Source organism: Ciconia boyciana, chromosome 9 (genome assembly GCF_034638445.1).
Source record: "Ciconia boyciana chromosome 9, ASM3463844v1, whole genome shotgun sequence".
NCBI lineage: Eukaryota > Metazoa > Chordata > Aves > Ciconiiformes > Ciconiidae > Ciconia > Ciconia boyciana.
The window spans coordinates 9,317,336-9,338,094 of record NC_132942.1 but is presented as its reverse complement, the minus strand read 5'-3'; the positions used below and the strand labels follow the sequence as shown (position 1 = coordinate 9,338,094).

Genomic DNA, 20,759 nt, shown 5'->3' with positions numbered 1-20,759 from the left:
CTTGGAGGAGGCAGCAAAAAATTTCCCACGCTCAAACCATCCCAGAAAAAGAACAACTGAGTGGTTGGCATGGGGTAAGATGGGCTGCCAGGCTCCACAGGAATCAGCCACGTGAGTCTCTTCCATGCAGGAGCAAGGCCAGCGCCAGATGCCTGCTTTGAGAAGGTTAATGCTGCTGGAGACATCTATGGCAACTGTGGGAAGGACATCTACGGCAACTACAGGAAGTGTGAGATGAGGTAGAAAGCAGAGTGGCAGCCAAGAGTTGCTCCTTGGAGAAGATGTTTTTACATATTACAAAATTATGGGCCGGTAGATAAAACTGATCCATGCTTTGGTTTCACTCCGTCCCTCTGCCTCCTGGGAAACCAGCTGCATCCTTGTTAGACTTAGAACCCTTACCACTGAAGCTTTAAGTTTACCATTGTCCCTGCCTTTTGCATTTTAAACCACCTAGTTGATCTTTTTTCAAAGCAACAGAAGAGGGGATTTTCAAATCCATAAGTTAAATGTAGCTTTTTAACTGAGACAAAACCTTTTTAGTCTTATCTGTGATTTTTTTGATGCTGGCTTACCCATGGGGACAGTGAAATGGTACCATCAGTACCCATCAGACACTGTTGCTTGGGCTCTTGGGAGGTGCTTGCTCTTTTGCCATTGAACAATGACTCAACACTGCTGCTTTAATTTACATGTAGAGCTGATGCCTGCAAAACATTCAGCAAGCCAGAAATAATCACTTTAGCCTTTCCTTTGAAATCAGAGATGCTAAATGTGGGAAGATCCAGTGCCAGAGCTCTGCTTCCAAACCCCTGCAGTCGAATGCAGTGGCCATAGACACAACTATCCGCATGCAGAGGACACAGCTGAGGTGCCGAGGGACCCACGTGTACAGATCTGAGAGTGAAGAAAAGGAGATGCTGGATCCTGGCTTGGTGTTGACAGGAACAAAATGTGGGAGCCATCATGTAGGTATAGTCCTGCCTGTAATGTCTTGGGGGAGGTTCAGGGTATCACTTTTCCGTCTGGAAAGTGCTTTGTGGTTATCAAGCCATTAATTTCTTATGTCTAAGGCCTTTCGAGGGGATTTTTATGTTTGTTAGAAAAATAAGTTCTTAGAGGCTTCTGAGAAGCAATGGAAGAATGCACACCAAAGGCCATACCTTAAGTCTTTGCCAGATGAAGTTCAGGGACAGTGCTAATGGATTTGCTAGTTGGTTGAGGTTGTCTTGCTTAGAGGTGAGACACACAATTAGAAATCAAGACATCTGAGAGCTTCTTCAGAGACTTGCCGCATGGGCATGGCCAAGCTATCAACTTCTGAGCTCCCACTCCTCTCTCTGATGTGCGTTAGCTGGGATTTAGGGTAGTAATTAAATGTTTGCTTGGGAACCAGCTTAACTTCTTGGCCTGTTGTTCTGCCCAGGGTATTACTTGTATTGTCAAGGTGTCTGAGACCCCGCAAGTCACAAAATAACACAAGGCAGTAATATGGTACATAACCCAAAGAGATAACACTGAGTTTTTGGATCCTTTCTCTGCAGGTTTGCTTTGAGGGACGCTGCCAGAACACATCCATCATCTTTGATTCTGAAAGCTGTAGCAAGAAGTGCCATGGGCATGGAGTAGGTGTCTTCCTTTTCATATCCATTTCAGACTGAAGCAGGATGGGCTGCCATTCATCTGTGGATGGTTCTTCAGCTCAGTTCTGATACCATGCTTAGGTTCACTCTGGACTTCTGCTTCTTGATTATTAATTTGCACATGCCTTTCATGTTTGATGCATTTTCTGGTCCACGAGTGTCCCTTTGACACAGGATTTAAGGAGGTCTACAGGAGGGATATGAATTACAATGGATGAAAAACAAGAAGGGGTAATCTTACAGAAAAATCTTCTGGGCTGAGTTTAGATTGAATTAAAAAAATCAGACTTACTGAGGGAAAAACATAGTAAAAAGTCCTGTTTAGAACAGTTTATCCCAAACTGTGCTCTGCTCTGCCCCCAGGGGATGGAAAGAAAAGGCTGGTGAGAATTTTTTATACCTTTTGCTGATGTTTCTGAAACAAAACATCAGCGTATCTCCATCCCCATGGCCCAGTTAGGCAATGGAGAGGAGTGATAAATACAGCAGCATGATGCAGCGTGTGCCTCCCTGAGCAGCTGGGGAGGCCCCATGATGTACCTAACAAGGAGAGGGACTCACCCCACTCTTTCATTCCCAGTCAGCTTCATTTCTTACAATCCACGAAACTGTAGGAAGTGATTGCCAGCTATTCCACAGAATCAAATTAAATGCTACAATTAGCACAGGACATCCCTAATCAGAGGGATCAGATCCTGCTCCAGGGGCTGCCTAGACGATAAAACAAATAGCAATGGGTCAAGCAATAAACCTAAACAATAAGAAATCTTCACTGGATGGAAGGGAAGACTTGTGTTCTTCAGTTTAGAGATAAGGACAAGAGAAAGGCATTTCTAAATGCTGCTTTTCTCCTGAATCCAGGTTAGTGGCACTTCAGCTGAAGAACCCTTGTCTTTTGGAGAAAGAGAGAATTTCTGAGGAAATAAAAGGCACTTTCACTCCCTGAAAAGAAAATGTTTCCAGGCACTTAACTCCGTATTTATGCCAATAAGAGTTTCTTCTGTAGTGTTTTATCCAGCAAGGGCTTAATTTTTTTTAGCTTCCAGATTCTTTAGGAGCTGGCATTAAAGTTTCTGAGTCTTCCCACTCCAGGTCTGCAATAACAACAAGAACTGCCACTGCAACCAGGGGTGGGCCCCCCCGTTTTGCAACAAGCAGGGGAGGGGAGGAAGCTTGGACAGTGGTCCCCCCATGCCCGAAGGTGAGTGGGACCAGTTCTACTATGGTGGCACTTCAGAAGGACTTGGGTTAGATTGGGAGCAGAGAGTTTTCCATTTAACTAACTCTACTTTCTTGCCCTCAGGCCCTTCAGCAGTCATGATAACGCTCGCAATCCTGGCTCCTATTCTCCTTCTCATTGGAATAATGTTTTTATTCTATTATCTGAAATGCTGGAATAAATTTGCCATCTGTTCTCTAAAGAAGACCCCGCAGTTCAGGTAAATTGTCAGTGCTGTGCCTTGTCTGCTTGCATCCACTCCCTTTCAGTGTCAGGACAGAAAAGAAATTGCAAAGGCTGTGAGGAATATAACTAAATCGGTTTGTTGGTATAGTCAGTATTTTTGACTTCGGTTAAAATATTATGGAGCATACAGCAAAGAAAAAAGAGAAAACGTATAAAGGAAATAACACTCTTTTCTTTCTCTCCTTGTCAGTGACACCTCTGGAAATGGGCATGCAAACCCTGCCTTCAAGTTGAAAACCCCCCAGGAGCAGAGGAAGGTAGGGGCAAGGTCACCTTCCACCTCCCGGGGAGAGATGCAGCTGCCCTGAGATGTGGGATGTGGTTCCCTCTCACAATTAGGGAGTGGATTTATCAAAGGATGGGAAAAACAGACAGACATCCCGCATGGCTGAAAGTCAGTGGGAGCTGAATGTAGCATCTATCTCTAGCCATTTCCTTAAAGGCAGGAGCTGGGATTTGACCAGGCCTGTGTGGCCGCTTGTCTCTCGTGATAGATCCTCTTCTGTCACATCCCCCTCTCAGAACTGTAGAAATCGCAAACACTGCATTTATTTGCAAGCTTCACTTATAACAATAATGCCTGAGTTGTTACTCTGTTCTCTTGATTCCCATTTCTGCCTCATGATCCCAAATTGTCCCAGTCTGTCTAATCAACACCTACTAGACATATACAACACATGCCGGTGTTGCAGGCAATATTTTCTACTGTGTGGCTCAAAGACCTCGTGCAGATCCTCAAAAGTGTAGTAGAGAGTAAAAAGGTGGTTTGAAGTGGAAGTACCTAACTCCTGGGACTTGTGGATCTTCTGCACAGGTGATTGGCTTCCCTGAAATCCCATCGAAACCTCCTCCCCAGCAAGTTCCAGGGCTCCAAATAAACATGCAGCAGCCATCTGCCTTCTCCACTGGCTACAGCTGCGGCGCGGGGCAGCACACCGGGCCAGCACAGCCGGCACCTGCAAAGGACGTTGCCCGGCGGACACCCCCCAGCAGGCCAGCGCCTCCTGCTCCCAAACCCCCTGTCTCTCAGGTACGGAGTCATGCCGCTGTCCTGCAGATGTGGTTTGATGGGAGGTTTGTTCTGAGTTGAGGCTGGTGAAGCCTCTCTAACCCTGGTGGGGGTGTAGGAGTTACCGTGCTCACCGGTGCATGCTCCATCTCGCCACAGGACAATTACCGGTGGTCCTCCTTGCTTTGTAGCGTAGCTGACAGTGACCGTGCTGGACGCTAGCATGCACAATTACTCTTAATTCAGGTCCCCCAATACCTCTGACCTGGACCTGAAGTCAGGTAGCTTGGATCACAAAGCAGCATTCACTTTACCAAGGTCATCTAAACATTTTTTAGCTGCAAATCAAATAGGTAATTTGCCAGGAATGAAAGGACTATACAGATTTTTCCCTAAGCAAGCCTAGCATAGCTCCTCTTACCATTTGCATGTATTTTATCTCCTGGAAACAAGCCCTTCTGAGATTACCAGTCAGTGATAAGTCTGAGGTTCAGTACTGCGTACAGGATCTCCATTCCTTGGGATGATCCCCCAGGTATCTTGCATTTGGCCATTCCTGGACTAAAGCCTCGGGAGCCTCAGACAAATTTTGATGTGGAGCAGAAATGGGACCTTTAGCATGTTGCATAGGAAACATTAGACTGATCCTATCTTATGTGATAGGAAACATTAGACTGACCCAGACTGACCCTATCTTACGTGAGCACCCTAGCCATGAGGTTATTTTGAGGGTTATAAGGAAAGGGTATTGATTTACTTCTTTTGCTGGCAATTTTGTTCTATGCTTAGTACAGACCCCACATTCTTATGGAAAAGATGGCAAATCACTCCGAGTGACTTAAACTCATTTTACCAAAATACTTCCCTACTAGCTTTATTAGGTTAGGGCTAGCAAAGAAGCAAAGGGCTCAGTTACAGGGAATAGCAGGAGGCTGGCTCCCAGGCAGTCTCTCTCTGAAGGATATAAAGGAAAACAACCCCAAAATATTTTAGTGAATGGGATTTGTTTCTAGCTCCATTGTTCCTGTGAACAGCTGGCACTTCAGCAGGAAAGAAAACTAAAACAAAAGCAGGAAGCTGACTGTAGTCAATAAGGAATAGGTATCCTTCCCAGCTGGTTGTTGACAAGTTCCCCACAATCGCCATTGTGTTCCCCCCCAACACATCCAGTCTCTTTATCTCAGTAGGACCTACTAGATGGAACACTTTTCCTAGGATTTCCAAAAGAAACCTTGCCATTTCTGGGTTGGAGGAGAGCCACAAGAGGTAGAAGGTACAGAGGAAATAATTAATTTCACTGTTTGCTAGTGTCAGCGTCCTTCCTAGACGTTTGCGGTATCTGCCAGATTTGCTCTCTTGCTATTCCTATAGGAGCTCTTTGGACCCAGCGGTCGGTGGGATTTAGTCTGCCTTGTCCTTCCTGCAGTCACAGGGCAAGGTCCTTGGAGAGCAATAGATCCCCAAGCATCGGCTGATGCAGCTGTCAAGCATCGCATTTATGCATAGTCTGAGGAGACTGCAGGGTTTCTGGGTGCCCTCCAAGTTGTGAGTGCAGCTGTGTTTATTAAATCAATACCTGTAAGCCAGCGACTTAGCACAGAGACTAAGCAACAACAGGCAGTTAGTTCTTGTGTGGGTAACTTCTCCCCAGGGGCATGCTTTACACTGAAATTCATTAGACAAATGGAAAATATAATGCTCTGAGTATCTTATTAGGGACAGCTGTGCGCACAAACAAAGTCAGAACTGATTGTAGGTGGGTGCAGGGCTGCATGTGTTTGTATGGGCACACATATATACATGTATATAGGGTTTACAGGCATTGTATGGACAATTATATAGTGAGTGTGTGTGTGTGAAACTTGCTTCCAACCTTAAGTGCATCGATAACGTGGCTAATTAAAAGGCTCTGGAACATAGCTTCTCTATTATTTGGAAAATTCTCGGCTTAAAACTTCTGGATCCTCTAGTAGCCAGAATATGACGTGCTTTCAGCCCACAGCTCCATTTAGGAGGCAGAGCAAGGCAACCCTGTTACCCTTCAGTTGTCCTCGGTTTGAAGCCAGCTGCCCAGCGGCCTAAGGCCATCTGGTCTTCAGGAAACTTGATAAGTGAAAAACTCTACGTGTTGAAAACCACTGATCACCTGCATAATACAATAAGCCATAGCAGCAGCCACCTGCGCTTCCTCCTTGCTTCAGAGAGGGAGAGCTCTTTGCAAGCATGGTTTTACCTGTGTCCCTTCAGTCCTTGGTCTCAGGCAGGGATGCTGCAGGCTGAGTTGTGATGGGGACTCCTGCCCAGTCTATAAGGTTTCTCCTGTTTTGCATCATGCAGCCATTAGATCGTAATATCCCCAGGGCTAACTCCAAAGCAGAGACCTTGAGGCGTGCAGCCGCATACCCAATCTGCTGCCTCAAACTTACAAAAAATTAAAAATATTATCCCTGTTTTCACACTAGGCATCTCTCCAGGCTGATAATTCAACACTTTCTTTCTTGTGTAGGATATTTCTAGGCCCCGGCCACCCCAAAGAGCTTTGCCAGCTAATCCCATCCCAGCCAGACCCAGAGCCTGCCCGGGGAACAGCCCTGCCATCTCGCTGCCTCCTGCGCACACCAGAAACCCAGGACAACTCCAGCCTGCGGCAGAGGTAGGCACTGAGCATGGTGACGGGAAGCACAGCAGCATCCCCCCATTACTGGGGAATAAAACTACTCCGAAGGGAGTAACCTTGCCATCATACTGCAAACACCTTCATGCACAGCCTGGGTGGGTGGAAACGAAAAGGCTGTTGGGTTGGTTGCCTTTATTGGAGGGGCCTGTTTTTACCTGTTCCTTGTTAAGCAAAGCAGTTAATTCAGGCCTCCACATCCCTGAGCACTTCCTCAGATAAAACATTTGTGTGAATGGGGCTGAGCAACGAGGGCATGTGTGACCCAGTAGTGAAGAGCAGCAAAACAGGAAGGTCCACACAAGACTTGAGGACACCAGTAAGGAACAGAAACCCTCTCTAGTCATGGCTAAGGAGATGCTTTCTCTGCAGGGATTGTTTCCCAAAATTGTCCTTAAGAAGGACCGTTAGTAAGGGACCTTAAGTCACTGAGTTCAGCTCCCTGCAAGCTGGACCCCTCAACACAAGCATCTCCACTCCACACACCACAGGTTTTGTCTCCAGCCGACAACGTACTTGAGACCAGCTGTGAAAAATGGAAAAAACTGCATAAACTTCATTGTGATCCTGGTGGGAGAGTTTCCCACGTGCTGCATTAGGCTGTAAATGCACGTGAACGGACACAGGCTTCCCCTGGCCCGCTCCAGGAGAGGGAGAGGGCAGCATTTGCTCTTTCATCAGTGCTCACCCCTCTTTTCTCCATTTTCCATCTCACCCAGAATGCTGTCGGGGCGGCTGGAGCAGTGAACGTCTTGAAAGTGGGACAGCCGGGCTCCTGTGGGCACTCATGAAGCAGTCTGTTCCTGGTTGGCTCTGACCTTCACAGGGGACTGGATGGCCTTCATCACCCAAAAAAAACATTCACAGCCACAGACAGTGTCTCGGTTCCTCTCCTCTAGCCTCACTTGTTTCCTATGTGACTCAACAAGCTGCAGTCAGGCTTGGCAGGAGTGCCCCCGTGAACTGCACCGTTACTTGCCAAGCTGAACTCAACCCTCTCTGCTGATAGCCTTTTCCATATAGGGATGACTTGTTTATACGGTATTTAAATATTATTGTGCAATATCCAATGCAGGGATGGGGTGATGGGGGCTTCATGTGTTTTTAATCAGTTATTTAAGTGTTACCAGGGAGAACAAGCTGTGAGTGCAGGTGCTGGCCCTGATGGGCTTTCATGTAAGACCCAGCCCTGTTGGCTTCCTCAAGCCCATCCACGCAGCTGCAGGAGCATACATTGGTGCTATACAGAAACTGCTGCCTCTTGGGAGAGCAGAAGGCAGCCGCTGATAACTTTCCTCAGCTTATTCTCAGTTTACAGTGGGTGGCAAGTGGGGCCACAACAGGGAGCAAACTATGGAAATATTCCTGGTTAAAATAATTTGTGGGTCACCATGGATTTTGATTAGCTTTAACAGAGCAGATTAATTATTGTCCCCATGTAACCATCTTCAGCAAGAGCGTTGCGACCCATCTGTCCTCCAGCACTCACTTGTCTTGCCTCAGTGCTGTAAGACCCCACAGCAACCCCAGCGCGGCCCGTGCACTCTCATCCGTGTCATTGGGACACAGTCAAGGTACGACAGGGAAACTCTGGCTAAGAAAACAGAGCAAATGGCCAGAAGGAAGCTCAGCAAAAGCCAATGCTGAAATCTCCTCTCCAGCATACGGTACTGTGGATAATCAGTAGACACTTTTGCACGTGTCTCCTCAGGCTTCAGTCTGTGCTGAGCAGTAATTCATCATGGGCTGTCTGTTCCCCATACCAGTGAGAAACCTACCTTAAAATTGCCCAGGTGGTAAAATAGCAGAAATATTAATATGACACATGGTGCTTTTGTAGGGCAGCTCATTTACTCCACGTTTTTTCTCCAGGATGTGGATCGAGAGAGCTGCCTGTGTGCACTTTAAGCAGCTGATGGTTCTGACCCTGAGGACCCTCCCTTAGTGAATTTGGGTTTTTTTTCCTAATAGTTTGGGCTTTTGTACGTTTTTTCTCAGGATTTTAAATTAAGACCTTTTGTTATGCCAAATTTTTTTCCTTTTTTTTCCTTTAAATGATTTCCTAGGAGAACACAGGGAATTCTGGAGCTATAGTTACAACAGTTCTATTGTGTCTGATTTATTATGGACAAATCCTCAAACAGTGTGATTGCTGCTGCACGTGTGAGAAATTGTATTATTGGCATAAAGAAAAAAAGTCTTGTCTGATGGTTCTCTTTCCCTAAGCTCTACTGATTGAAAAAAAACAGATAAACCCTGAGCACTCATTAAATTCGTAGTTATATGTAACAGTGTATCTGCAGGATGACTTAAACCACACTAGCTTTTGCAACTTTACTACCTCTTTCTCCACAAGGAAACAGTACACAGGGTGTGTCTTGAACTTCTGATTGATTATTCCTTATCTTGATCATTTTGGACTTTTTCTTACCTTCTATACGCCTGGAAAACAAACCAACCTAAAATACTTCTCTCTGAAATAAGGGATGGCAAGTGAAAGACATCAGCTTTCTAATCTTTATATGTCTTTTTCTATAGTTGGATTATATTACCTATCAACAACCTATATTCAAACAACCCCCAAATCTGTTCTTTCTTGGGGTGCAGCTAATGTACCTATGTAATGGCATGCTTTACTGCTCACAGGTGGAGCAGTGAGCTGGGCACATACTGTACATACACTGGAGTAGTACAGATTCAACCATAAGAACTTGATCTTATATCTGAGCCCTCACTGAAGACAGAAGCATACTTCTGCTACAACCCTGATCTTTATCAAATGGCCATCAAAAAGCACTAAGAATATTTTCACTGCATTTCATGTGAGCATGGGATCAAGCTTTTAAAAAATGCCCCCCAGACACACAAAGTTCAGAGAACAACTGGACGTCCCCAAACCCTAATGGAAAACTTTATTGCTGGGATATCACAAAGTCTCCAAAAGGTAATTTTAAGTAAGTCCTTTTAAATTTTCATAAGTGTGCAAGTTGAGTGAATGAAAATAGGGGAACTCCAGGAGGAGTAAAAGATGGTAAAACCTGATTTTTTTGAAAGATAATGTTATTTGGGAGAACATATACCAAAATACATCTTACTTTCTCCTGTGTCCACATATTAATGGTTTACAATAATGCTCTCTGTGCATCTATGCAAATACTTGAAGAATGCAATTCATTGTGCCTTTTGCCTAGTTTTAATAAATTTGTCAGTTGTCATTAACAAATATTCTGTCACTGTGTGCTATTTAGTTACCTTGGTTCAAATCTTCATTTTATATGTGGCATTTGTCCAGAGATGGCAGGATAGCTGGGGGAATGGCTTTTATGAAATGCAGTTCTAGGCAGTGAGAAGGATGAGCCCCGTTTACAAGCTATTTCTAAAATAAAATGCATAAAGTGTTACACCAATTAGGATGCCAAAAACAAAGCTAGAATGAATTACTTGGATTATTTTCTGCTACCAAAGGAGGTCGCTGCTGTTTTACTCTCTGCCCCAGATGCTCTTTCTGCTGTACTCAGCTGTCTTTCAGCCTGTTTATCCTTTAGGGATACACCAATAAGATCAGAGAAATCATTAAAAACTTTCAGATCCACCTGCAAGGGGTTTTTTTTTTTAGAAAAAGCCTTTATTTCCCTTTCCACATTCCAGAAAAAAGTACTGAAATGTTAGTAAAATAAGAGATTGCATATTCCTCTCCCCCTAGCCCCAAGTTGCATTCGCTCAGCGATGCTCAGACCCAGGTAAAACCCGGTCAGCATCTCAGAGAGAATCAGTGTGTGCCGTGGTCCAGGGTAACCCAGCCAGAGCTGCCTCCGGACTGAGCCAGCTTGGTAAAGCTGGCTCAGGCTTCGCTGCTCCCTGTTTGGGATTTGCTGTGAGCAAATGGGCTCCAGTCTCCCTGTGCTATAAGACCCAGCAGCAAGATAGGAGAAACTTTTAACTGCGATAATTCCTTCCTTCTTCACCTTCCAGCTCAAAATGTTATTTCTCTCATCCCTTCATCCTCACCACTGATACAAATCCAAGGGGGTTTTGAAGGTGAGCCGTGACCAAGAGTCCAGGTAACATCCATACTATATTGAGAGAGATGGAGAGGGGTGAACAGGACCGCTCTGGGATAACCTGCACCCCTACAGCTCTGCAGAGCATCACCCACTTACACCTGTTTGGCTTTTAACACGCAGCTCATACCTCCCTCTAAACAACAACAACAACAACAAAGCTTTTGGGCTTAAATGCTAGCAGGACAGGTCACGGGGTTCAAAGAGTTGGGGGGCTTTCCAAGGAAAAGACATTTGCTAAGAAAAAAAGAACCTTAAAATTTACAGCCACTCACTCTTTCAGGCTGAAAAGATTTTCACAGACCTCAAAAAGCCTTGAAGATGGTGGGGGTGTTTCTGCTGACACAGGGTTTACCCTGCCAGAGCTTCCCAGCCTGAGCGGGGGCTGCCCCTTGCTCGGGTGAGGTCTGGATCAGGCCCAGCGGCTTCAGCAACCACATCAACATGGCCTGGGCACCATAGCTGCTAAGGGAAAAACCCAAACAAAAACCCACATAAAACTAATTAACACTGTGCTGCAGGGAAACTCCTGCACCTCACAAAAAACAAAAGCTGAAAAAGATTTCCCTGCCATGGTCCTGTAAGAACACTTTAAGGCTTGGGTCCTGCCACTGAGCCTAAATGAGTGCCTGTTCCAAAATTCGCCATGTATTGGCCATATTCACCAATATTCTTGTCCCATATTTGCCAAGCAAGTAATTTAACATGGATGAGCAGAGTCTGAATAGCAGGCGTACACCATTCAGTCCTGGTCTCTCACCTCCGTTTGAGATATTGATGTGTATTTTAGCGTTCATGCAAGCGTCTAGAAAGGAAAAAAAAAAGACAAAAACACTAATCAATGACTCAATCAGGGCCTGGAAATAAATACATCAATAGCCAGCCGGGGGAAGGAGTGCAAGAGTAAACATTAGCCCTGCCAAGAATAAGAGATGGGAAGGGACCTCAGAGAGGAGCTTTGTCCCAGGAGTATCATATTTCAAGAGGATTTTCATTTTCAGTGGCTGCAGGTATTAAAGCCCACTGAGGATTAAACATACCCCTTGGTGCCACACTGTGAGAAAGATCCAATCCAAAAGCCCAGAGGAAGGCTTGGCTTGACTCTACCAAGCTTTGGATAAGACAGTGTTGGTTTTATTTTCTGTTTTTCCTTTTTTAAATTGCTCACTAGCATCTGGAATATTGACATCAACCCATTCACCCAACCTCCAGACCCTCGCATATAACATGCTAGGTGTAGATCATGAATACTTTAGGTTTATCCTCTGGGGCGATGCTGGAGTTGTCCACCTCTATCAGGATGTTCTTGTCATCTCGGGTGACTGGCGCTTGCTCTCCACTCTGGAGGACTTGTGGTAGATTCCCTAAACTGACATCCATGTCTTTGAAGGCATGGAGTAAAAACACCCCCAAAATGATGGTGAGGAAGCCACAAACTGTCCCAATGATGTCCACTACAGTCATGGTGACCCACTCCTTAAAGAGGATGATGGAAGTTGCGATGACGATGGTGGTGAACAGCACATAGTAGATGGGAAACACCAAAGAGGTGTTGAAAATGTCTAGAGACTTATTGAGGTAGTTAATTTGTGTAGTGATGGATGCCACCAGCGTGATGACTAGGATCCATGTCAACGGGTCCTGCAGCACAGGCTGGCCAGCAAAGAAGCCCTTGATGGCAATACCCAGGCCCTTGACTGAGGACACGGAGAAGGCACCGATAACGGAGCAGATGGTGAGGTAGATGAGGATGTTGCTCTGGCCATAGCGGGGTGCGAGGTAGAAGATCAGGAGGAAGCAGACAGCCAAGAGGATCGCAGCATAAGTGAGAAAACCTGGAGAGGGAGAGAAATAACTCAAAACTGAGCAGCAGGGATGGGGGACAGAGCAGTACACACTGCTCAGTCCCAAGAGAGAAAACATGACCTCCTGTGTACCTGGCTCTTTCAGCTTAGAAGACATTTCGTCCAGAGTGGTGACCTCCTCATCCTCTGGGGCATGTATCACCATCACGGTGCTGCCCACAAGGCTCAGCATACAGCCCAGCTTTCCCAGCAGGTTGAGCCGTTCTCCAAGCAAATACGAAGACAGGATGGCACTGCACAGGACAGAAAAACGTCAGCTGGTGTTTTAAAGTCCTTTAAAGAAGGAATAGCAGCTAACATAAGGTAAAAAACGTCTTCATGTGATACAAGGACACAAATTTGGAGTAAATTTGTTGGATTCCAGTGTGTTAATACACAATCACATTGCATCTACTGACAGCTGAACCTGCAGAGATGCAGGTGTGGTCTGTAGATCACAGCACAAGTATCAGCAAGGTGAAAAAATGCTGAACGTGTTAGCACATCTTCAGATATATTTTGAAGGTCTCCAGATTCACTCATGAGCTGTTGGGCATTATGAAGCCTTTAGTGCCCAAGGAAATGACTTCAAGGACCAGTGTAACAGGGAAAAAACCCTTAACCTAACAACAAAAGAGTTACATTAATTTTAACTGAATCATCAGAACTATTAAGCCCCAGAGAAACGCTGAAGGTACTGGGGCTATAGATGTATCTGCAAAAATACCTAGTTGTTGTCCATAAAAATCTGGGGCAAGACACCACAGCAGTCCCAACTCCCAGTTTGCTTATGCATTTCACAATAACAGTCCTTCTATAAAACCCTCAGTACCTGGAGTTATGTATTTTGATATTAATCTCCTTTTTAAAAATAAAAAAAATAAAATAGGGTTTCAAGCTTTTGGCAATAGACAAAAGTATAAAAGCACAACATCAAAGCACCCTAAAAGCCTAGAAAATGAAAGGCAAATGAAAGACAGTTTAAAAACAAGCCTGATATTTTTGACTCTTTTAGATTTTTAGTACTGTTCACTACAAAACCAAACCAAGCCAAAAAACCCCAACTTTGAATAGGCTAAAGAGCTGGAATAAGGAAGGAAGGAACACGGATATTTGCAATAATTTAACCTGAAGTGGGTATCCACATGCAGCATTTCCAGAAGGGCATGCTACTTAATTCAGTGGTTTCCAAATGTCCCCCCAAAAGGACAACAACTGTTAGAGCATTTTTTAGAAAACACTGAGACATTTTTTCCTTTCGGCAGAACAAATCATATTAGCATCACTTCAAGTCTTTCTATCTTACAAGACAAGCAGGCAAATAAAAAAAGGCAAATTGCAAACTGTAGACACATAAATCACCTTATGAGCACGCTCAGAGCCCCCAGAGGTGTGACAATAGTTGCAGGAGCAAAGGCATAGGCGGCAAAGTTGGCAGCTTCCCCTCCACCCACTAAACAAACACAAGAAAAATAAATACCAGTGAGTTACAGTATACTTTTTGTGTTTTCTCTCGTGGGCTTGCAAACTAGTAATATGTCAGTTGGAGAGTGGGTTTTATTACGGGAGTTTCATGCTGCTTCTAAACAGGGCCAAATAGTGGGTGAAGATCTCTCTATTACAGTAACGCAAGCAGAGGCATCTCTGGAGCCCTGCACCCACATGGAGAAGGGCTGGGGGTGCCAGGGCTTGGCCATGCTGACCCTTCTTAACTCATTAACCCCCCCAGCCCAGCCAGCCAGGCAGCTGCAGTGTGTCTGGGCAATTAGGGGGTGGGCAGTTGTGGGAGCCCCAGTGCTGGGAGGCTGCTCCTCACCTACAAAGTGTCTCTTTGGGGCTGTGGTGTCACCCTCTGGCTGAGCTGTCCTTCTCCTCTAAGCAGTGAGTACTGTGTGCTTGCTTATGGGTTGTGCTACGGTGGTTGTGCAGCAGGAGCTGCAAGGGTAGAGCAAGGTGAGGGCACCTTGAGCTGCTGCTGCTGCAGCAGTGAGAGCCAGGAAAGACTGCTCTGAAAAACCCTCTTGTGAAATCTGCTGCTCTCTGCACAGCTAGGAGTCCAATTTGAGAAGATACTGTAATGTTGCAGCATGAAAAAAAGAGTTTAAGGCTTGCTCTAAGGGAAAACAAGTTCTGGTCGAAAAAGGAGCTGCTACTGACACCTCCTTATCTCCCTTGTGCTGCAGCAGTAACCTTTCCTGGAGCCCCCAGGCACACATGGGAGGCTGTTTGCCCTGTGCCTGGTACGCAGGCAGACCAGCCAGCTGCCTTAATAAAACCTGGCTTTTCATGCTTTTGATTAGGTAAAACTGAGCTAGCAAGTCCTACCAGCCCTGCAGGAGGATGGTGAGGGAGATCCTGTGTGGCTCACTGCCTCTGCTCTCCTTGAGGTATCTCTGCTGAGGATGGGGGAACTCCCCAGAAAAAAGGCTTTAAGCCACCAGGTGCTGGGCTTGTTCCACACCTGATTCACAGGGACAGATCCTGGAAAAGCTGCAAACCCAGGGAAACAGCTTGTACTTACTGGTTAACAAGCCAGCCCACCAGAGCCAGTCCTTTAGGTAGCCATGGCCTCCATCTCCTGGGGAAGCAAAGCACACAGGTATGCAGCAGTTAACAACCGTGTTCTTCAGAGCAAGAGATGAGAAACTTCCCTTTGCAGAGGGATAAATTGCAAGGGGAAGAGTGTGACAAAGAAAATGTCCTAGAAGGACAGAATATGCAGACATGCCATCCTATGTGGAAATTATGTTGAGTCAAGGGGAATTAGGGGAAGCTTGTGCTTAGGGCTGGACAACGCAAATACAATAAAAGCAGTGGTTTAATCCTGGGTGGCAATGGGAATGGCACCCATTGGCCCAAAGCCACAGAGGTTATCGGCCTGGGGTGCAGCCTGCCCTGCTGCAGCATGGAGCCTGGGGCTGCCCTTCAGCCCTGGGAGCTGTGGTCATCCTCACTGGTTCATCAGGGTGCATCTGCCCCCAAACCCAGCAATAAACACCCCAGCTGAGCTCCCACGGACTGGTCATGTCTCATCTTGCATGTTCCACTTCTCTGTTCCCTGTGGGGTGCTCCTGGAGCAGAGGGACGAAGGATAGCAGCGGCTGGTCTGTGCGGGGTGCCCCCCACCCAAAGGCTGCTGCTCCCTGGGACACGGCCAGCCTGCATCCTGCCCGCAGGGAGCCTGTGCTTCACCTTGCATCGCACTGGCCTACTGTCGAGTCTTGTGCATGGGCACTAAAGTAAGGCAATGACTTTTTCCAAACCCAGCTCAAGAAGGGGTTATAGCTATGAAGGATGAAGAAGGGGAAAAAATTCAGTTGCTCTGTGTGGGCATGTGGTGCCATAGTTTGTGTTGCTCTACAGTCGTGGTGAAGGCTCCCTGCGTCCTGTCCCAGAAGCTATCTGCTCCTTTTGTACACTGCTTTGTATCATAGGGCCTCAGCCTGAACTGCCAGAAATCCTAATGTTAACTGCGTGAAACAGTCATTTACGTGACTGAGCATTTCTGATGAAAAATGATTCCTGGCGCTGGAACAACTAAATGAAAGAAAATGTGCATATAAATGAGGAAGAATGGACACACTGTGTTGGGAACTAATCCAGCTCTGGTCATAACCCACAAGCTGCTAGATGTAAGGAGCTTGAGCCTGCTGACATTGTGAACCCTGATTTTGCTGGGTCAGAGCGAGCCCATGTTTTTGATAAGTCTGACTTGACCGGAGCTGTCAGTAATAGCAGTGTTTGACCTGCCTTGGAAAAAAGCGATGTGCTCAGATAGCAGGGGTAAAACGCTAGGACCGAGAGATTAAAGGGTGAGATAGGGAAAGGGGGAATGAAGAGGTGGGCAGGAAGAGTTCAGGACATGTGGAAAAATCTTTTGCTAGAATTCAGCCTCTTCTGGTTCCTCAACAAGTTCACAAATGCTGAAGTTCAAATGTTATGCTTTGGTATTCCTTAGAAATTGCTGGTTTATTTGGGGTTGTGGGGTGGTTTTTTTTTGCTTGGTTGGGTTTTTTCTCAAGAACTCTCTTTGCCAGCTGCAGTTTTCTGTCATTAATCTCTAAATTCTGGTTCAACATCCTGAAAAATAGGGAGGGGTTTGCTCTTGTTTTACTCACTTGGCTCAGTTGTGGGAGTTCATGGAGGGAAGGAGGAAAGACACATCTACAGTTGAAACAGTACTGATATCTCATTGGGCAAATATAATGCCAAAAAGCAAACCCATCTGAGTTCAGCAGTTGCATGTGGCCAGCCTAATGGCAGAGGATGACGATGGACTCGAGACTGGCCTGCAGCTCAGGTGCTGTCGGTAGCTTTGCTGGTTGACTCTGGACAGTCACTTCATTTCATGCCTCTGTGTCCCTGTGTGTGTGTGGATATTTACTCCTTTGTAAAATGATTTTAAGAATTGTTGCTAGGGCAGAACTGGGAAGCAGTAGTATTTTAATTACCATTATTTTGTTTTGTAGTTATGCAAGTAGGTCAGCTGCAAGGTAGCACTTACGCTGCTGCTAGAGCGCATGTTTGCAATGCCAATGGGATGCGTCCAATTCCACAGTGCAATTCCGCTGTAGGCATTGCTCCTCCACCATTTCCCATCCATACATACGTGCACATAAACACATGCTTCACCCTAAGAGCTTGGTGCTAGGGAAAGTTATCTACATGTTGTTGAGCAACATACCTCAGAAGTATCCTTTCTGAAAACCGCAAGCAGAGTTCATGCAGAGTGCGGGTGTGCAGTCCTGCATTAATAAATGGCTCTTGCTAGTGCAATTAAAACACATGAGGCCGTATCCTTGTCTCAGTGCCACTTGGTGGCAAAGCTGCCTAGTGTATCAATAAGAGCAAGAGTGGGGCGATGGAGCTGTGCTGTTCTGCTCTGGTCTGTGGCACAGTGATGACTTGCACCGTTATGGAAAGGGGCCCATTTCAAGGAGCTTTCAACGCTCTGCTTCCTCCTGGCCTCACGCTTTCCCATGTAAGAGCTGTGATGGGCATGTATTGTTCTTCTGGTGGGTGCACAGCGCGGGTAACTTGCTATTTGCAGTGCGAGGCAGGGGAATGCTGCTTTTAGCTGAGCCCTTCCAATGCAGGGCTCTGTAAATTAGCTCCTCAGCTCCAGCATACAAAAACACATCTGCAAAAGGTCTTATTTACATTGCCGATGGAAGGCTGATGTGTGCCCAGAGGTGTTCCCTTGCCTTCTGAGTGCTGGAGTTTGGATGATGAGTGTGGCTCTGGGAACAGGTGGACCTCCTCCCTCCTGCCCCCCCAGAAGCCTTACCTGCCCTGGTGCCTCCCTTCTCCACCAGCCGTAGCAGCCCCTTCTTCTTGAGGATGACGCTGCTTCCGATGAGGAAGCTGGAGAAGACAGCCAAGCCCAGGCCAATGTAGAATCCATAATTGCTTTCCAGCTGAGTTACCCAGAAGTTACCCAAAGTCCGATTGTCCTGAACAGGGTCAGCTGGGGTAGCATTGCTGATCACTCGGCACACGACCCGGTGGGACAGGCACGAAAGGGTGACCAAAGAACCTGTGAGACCATTGTGGAGATAAACCAGCAAATTACTGATATGACTGTCAACAATGCCTCTGCTGGCCTTTGGACTCATTCAGATGTCCCTCTGAACAGCCACCTGTGCTGTCACCCTAACAGCACATACCCACCAGCTCTCAAAAACTCAGGACACCTCTTTACTTGCATGTAGAAATGGCAAGGTGTTGAGTGACAGATTTATGGTGTGCAGTTCAAGCAGCTTGTTGACACTGAATGTGTCTGCCAGTCTACACACTGAACTGGAAGGCCACAAGGCCCACTATAATAATGTAATTTGAATTTCCAAATATCTATGCCAGAGTCCCTCCACCAAACTCCAATGTTATGAGTTTGAACTATACCTTATCAACACTCAACCTCGTTGATTCAAAGGCTTTGGTGCTTTCCAGCCAACTAATCCTCGCATATGCCAGCTTGACTGCAGCTTACAGCTTTGGGTTTAATGTGGAGTGCTGCCAGTACTCTGTAACCGTGCATCTGTTCCAGCTCCGTGTACTGAGCGGTGCCATGAGATTGCTCGTAAGACAACAACAGGCTTGTCCCGGACCAAAGTTTCATCTATACGTTGCCTCTACTGTTTAATGGTTTTATTCTACCTGTTTGCAGAGTGCCTGAGTGCTCATAAAGCACACCAAGTCCTGCCAGTCTGGAAGGACTGAAAGCAGGCACAGTCTTCTGCTGTTAACACCAAAAGCACTAAACCCCTGTGTCTCTAGGCAAGGTGTGTTGCTGTGTGTGGGTGGGGAAAACTGCTGAGTTTCTTCCTGCCCTCACACTCCTACCACACCCAGCACATCTTTCTATTGCAATCTTCACTCCGAGTGTAGTAAAGACAGCGTGACTGTGGGGAACAGAACAGCCAGGTGGAGCATCACAAAAGTCCCTTTGTAGTACAAGACTTTTAATTTTCCGTCTGAACTCACATAGGAATTATCGAGCAAATGTTTGTCTCTGCAGGCGGGGGTATGCAATGGCTAAACCGCTCACAGTACTGCTGGCAGCCTGGGCATGGGTCCCACCTTTTTCCTGACCCAAGAGACTGGCTTAGATCTTCTGCAGCTGCACGTCCTGTCCCTGACACATGTAGCAGTGGATTTGGATCTGAACTGGATCCAAACTTTTTCTAATGGAAAAAATTCCAGTGACTTTCTAGATGAGTTTCCAAAGCTTCCCTTATAGGTTTCTTTTCTAATGGAAAAACATCCTTGACTGTGGAAATATTTCCTGGGGAATAGGGGGCACCTTGCCTCCTCGTCTGGGTAAAAGTCTCTGCAACGTGCTGCTGGGCACAAGCATAAGGCCGCGGGACGGGGTGACTACCGACTGGATTAGGTAATCTTTAAAGGGAAAAGAAAAATCCTAGCTTCTCTCAAAGTGCTGTAAGGCTGACGATGCAGTGCTTGCTGCGGGCAGAGCGGGCTGCGTGTGGCTTGCGGATAAAGGAAGTTTTCCCATTCCTATACAGACCTTAAAAAAAAAAAAAAAAGGAAAAGAACCCCCAAACCCAGAACAGCAGAGCAGTGACAGAGAACAGCCCCAAAGCTGGGTGGGGGAATAAGGCCGGGGGGTGCAGCGGGCTCAGGCCCGCGGCGAGAAACCAGGGCTGCCGCCCCCCTCCCGGGGACCCTCCCGCCGCTTCCCCGCGGGGCCGCGGCCGCTGGCGCGGGGCGGGCCGGGCTGAGCCCCGGGGCCTGTCCCGCTCCCCCCCGCGCTGCCGGGCCGGGCCGCGGTGCACCCACCGTTGCTGCAGCTGCTGTTCGCCTCCAGCGGCTCCATCTCCTTCGTCCCCCGGACGGCTCAGAGCATCCCGGCGCCGAGGGCGGGAGCCGCGGCCGGCGGGACTGGGCAGGGCCGGGCCGGGCTGCAGCACACCCGCCCGGCCGGCTCCTCCCCCGGGACGGGGCCGGCCCGTCGCTGGGCTCGGGGCGCCGGCCGCAGCTGCCCGCGGAAGCCTTGCACGCTGCCCTGGGCAAGCCGCCGGGCCGCGTAACCCTTGCGCCCCAGCCCCGGCTCACAGCCCCGCTGCCGCCCTGGCCCCGTGCCCCCTGCCTGCTCGGGGCTGGAGCGGGAGAGGAGGAGGGTAGGGTGGCAGCAGCAGGTGGGGTCAACAGCCCTCGCACAGGCCCGGGACGAGGCTCTCCTGGCTCAGCCCAGACGGGGGTTTCTGCTCTGGAGTGGGTTTTTCTTATTGCAGCGGCTGGGAGAAGGCGCTGTGGAAGCGGGAGGCTGCGCTTCTGGTGAGGTGGTGTGCGAGCCCAGCTGCAGTGGCTGAGCGGTGGGACACGGGGCGTACGCTGGGCGCGTTGTGCGTGCTGCAAAGCTGTGGGCTTTATACGTGCGCAGAGAGCGGTGGAACAGAAATTAAAAGTAAACGAGAAATGAAATCCTGAACGGTGTTTGTACTCCTGAAGATACCTCCTCTTACCAAAAGAGACTCTAACGGCAGTTAATATATCAAGGAAACATTTCAGAAAGTGTCCTGTTGCTTCAAGCATTAGTGTTT

General features: G+C 47.3%; 2 protein-coding genes across 6 annotated transcripts in view; one reads left to right on the top strand and one right to left on the bottom strand.

Moving 5' to 3' along the window:
• Window positions 1-10,020, top strand: part of ADAM19 (ADAM metallopeptidase domain 19) — a 36,769-nt gene extending 26,749 nt beyond the window's left edge. Inside the window, exons 15-23 of one of the 3 annotated variants that reach the window (XM_072872000.1) lie at window positions 131-239; window positions 764-968; window positions 1,545-1,625; window positions 2,736-2,844; window positions 2,947-3,082; window positions 3,299-3,365; window positions 3,923-4,138; window positions 6,624-6,770; window positions 7,511-10,020. In XM_072872000.1, the coding sequence (XP_072728101.1) occupies window positions 131-239; window positions 764-968; window positions 1,545-1,625; window positions 2,736-2,844; window positions 2,947-3,082; window positions 3,299-3,365; window positions 3,923-4,138; window positions 6,624-6,770; window positions 7,511-7,582 (1,142 nt within the window). In that variant the 3' untranslated portion in view covers window positions 7,583-10,020. Of the gene's footprint in view, window positions 1-130; window positions 240-763; window positions 969-1,544; window positions 1,626-2,735; window positions 2,845-2,946; window positions 3,083-3,298; window positions 3,366-3,922; window positions 4,139-6,623; window positions 6,771-7,282; window positions 7,470-7,510 lie in introns of those variants that run through there. The other 2 variants (XM_072872001.1, XM_072871999.1) reach the window with 2 other exon arrangements.
• Window positions 9,983-20,100, bottom strand: NIPAL4 (NIPA like domain containing 4). 3 transcript variants are annotated; one of them, XM_072872004.1, is made up of 8 exons: window positions 19,996-20,100; window positions 17,984-18,232; window positions 15,218-15,274; window positions 14,059-14,149; window positions 12,790-12,950; window positions 12,104-12,687; window positions 11,613-11,657; window positions 9,983-10,864 (listed from the first exon to the last, which is right to left on the bottom strand). In XM_072872004.1, the coding sequence occupies exons 1-7, from the start codon at window positions 20,030-20,032 to the stop codon at window positions 11,646-11,648; spliced, it is 1,191 nt and encodes a 396-aa protein (XP_072728105.1). In that variant the 5' UTR covers window positions 20,033-20,100; the 3' UTR covers window positions 9,983-10,864; window positions 11,613-11,645. The 3 variants fall into 3 exon arrangements, with proteins under 3 accessions (XP_072728105.1, XP_072728104.1, XP_072728103.1); XM_072872003.1 differs by having other exon boundaries at window positions 9,983-11,657; XM_072872002.1 differs by lacking the exons at window positions 9,983-10,864; window positions 11,613-11,657 and having other exon boundaries at window positions 12,083-12,687.
• Window positions 20,101-20,759: the final 659 nt, after the last annotated feature.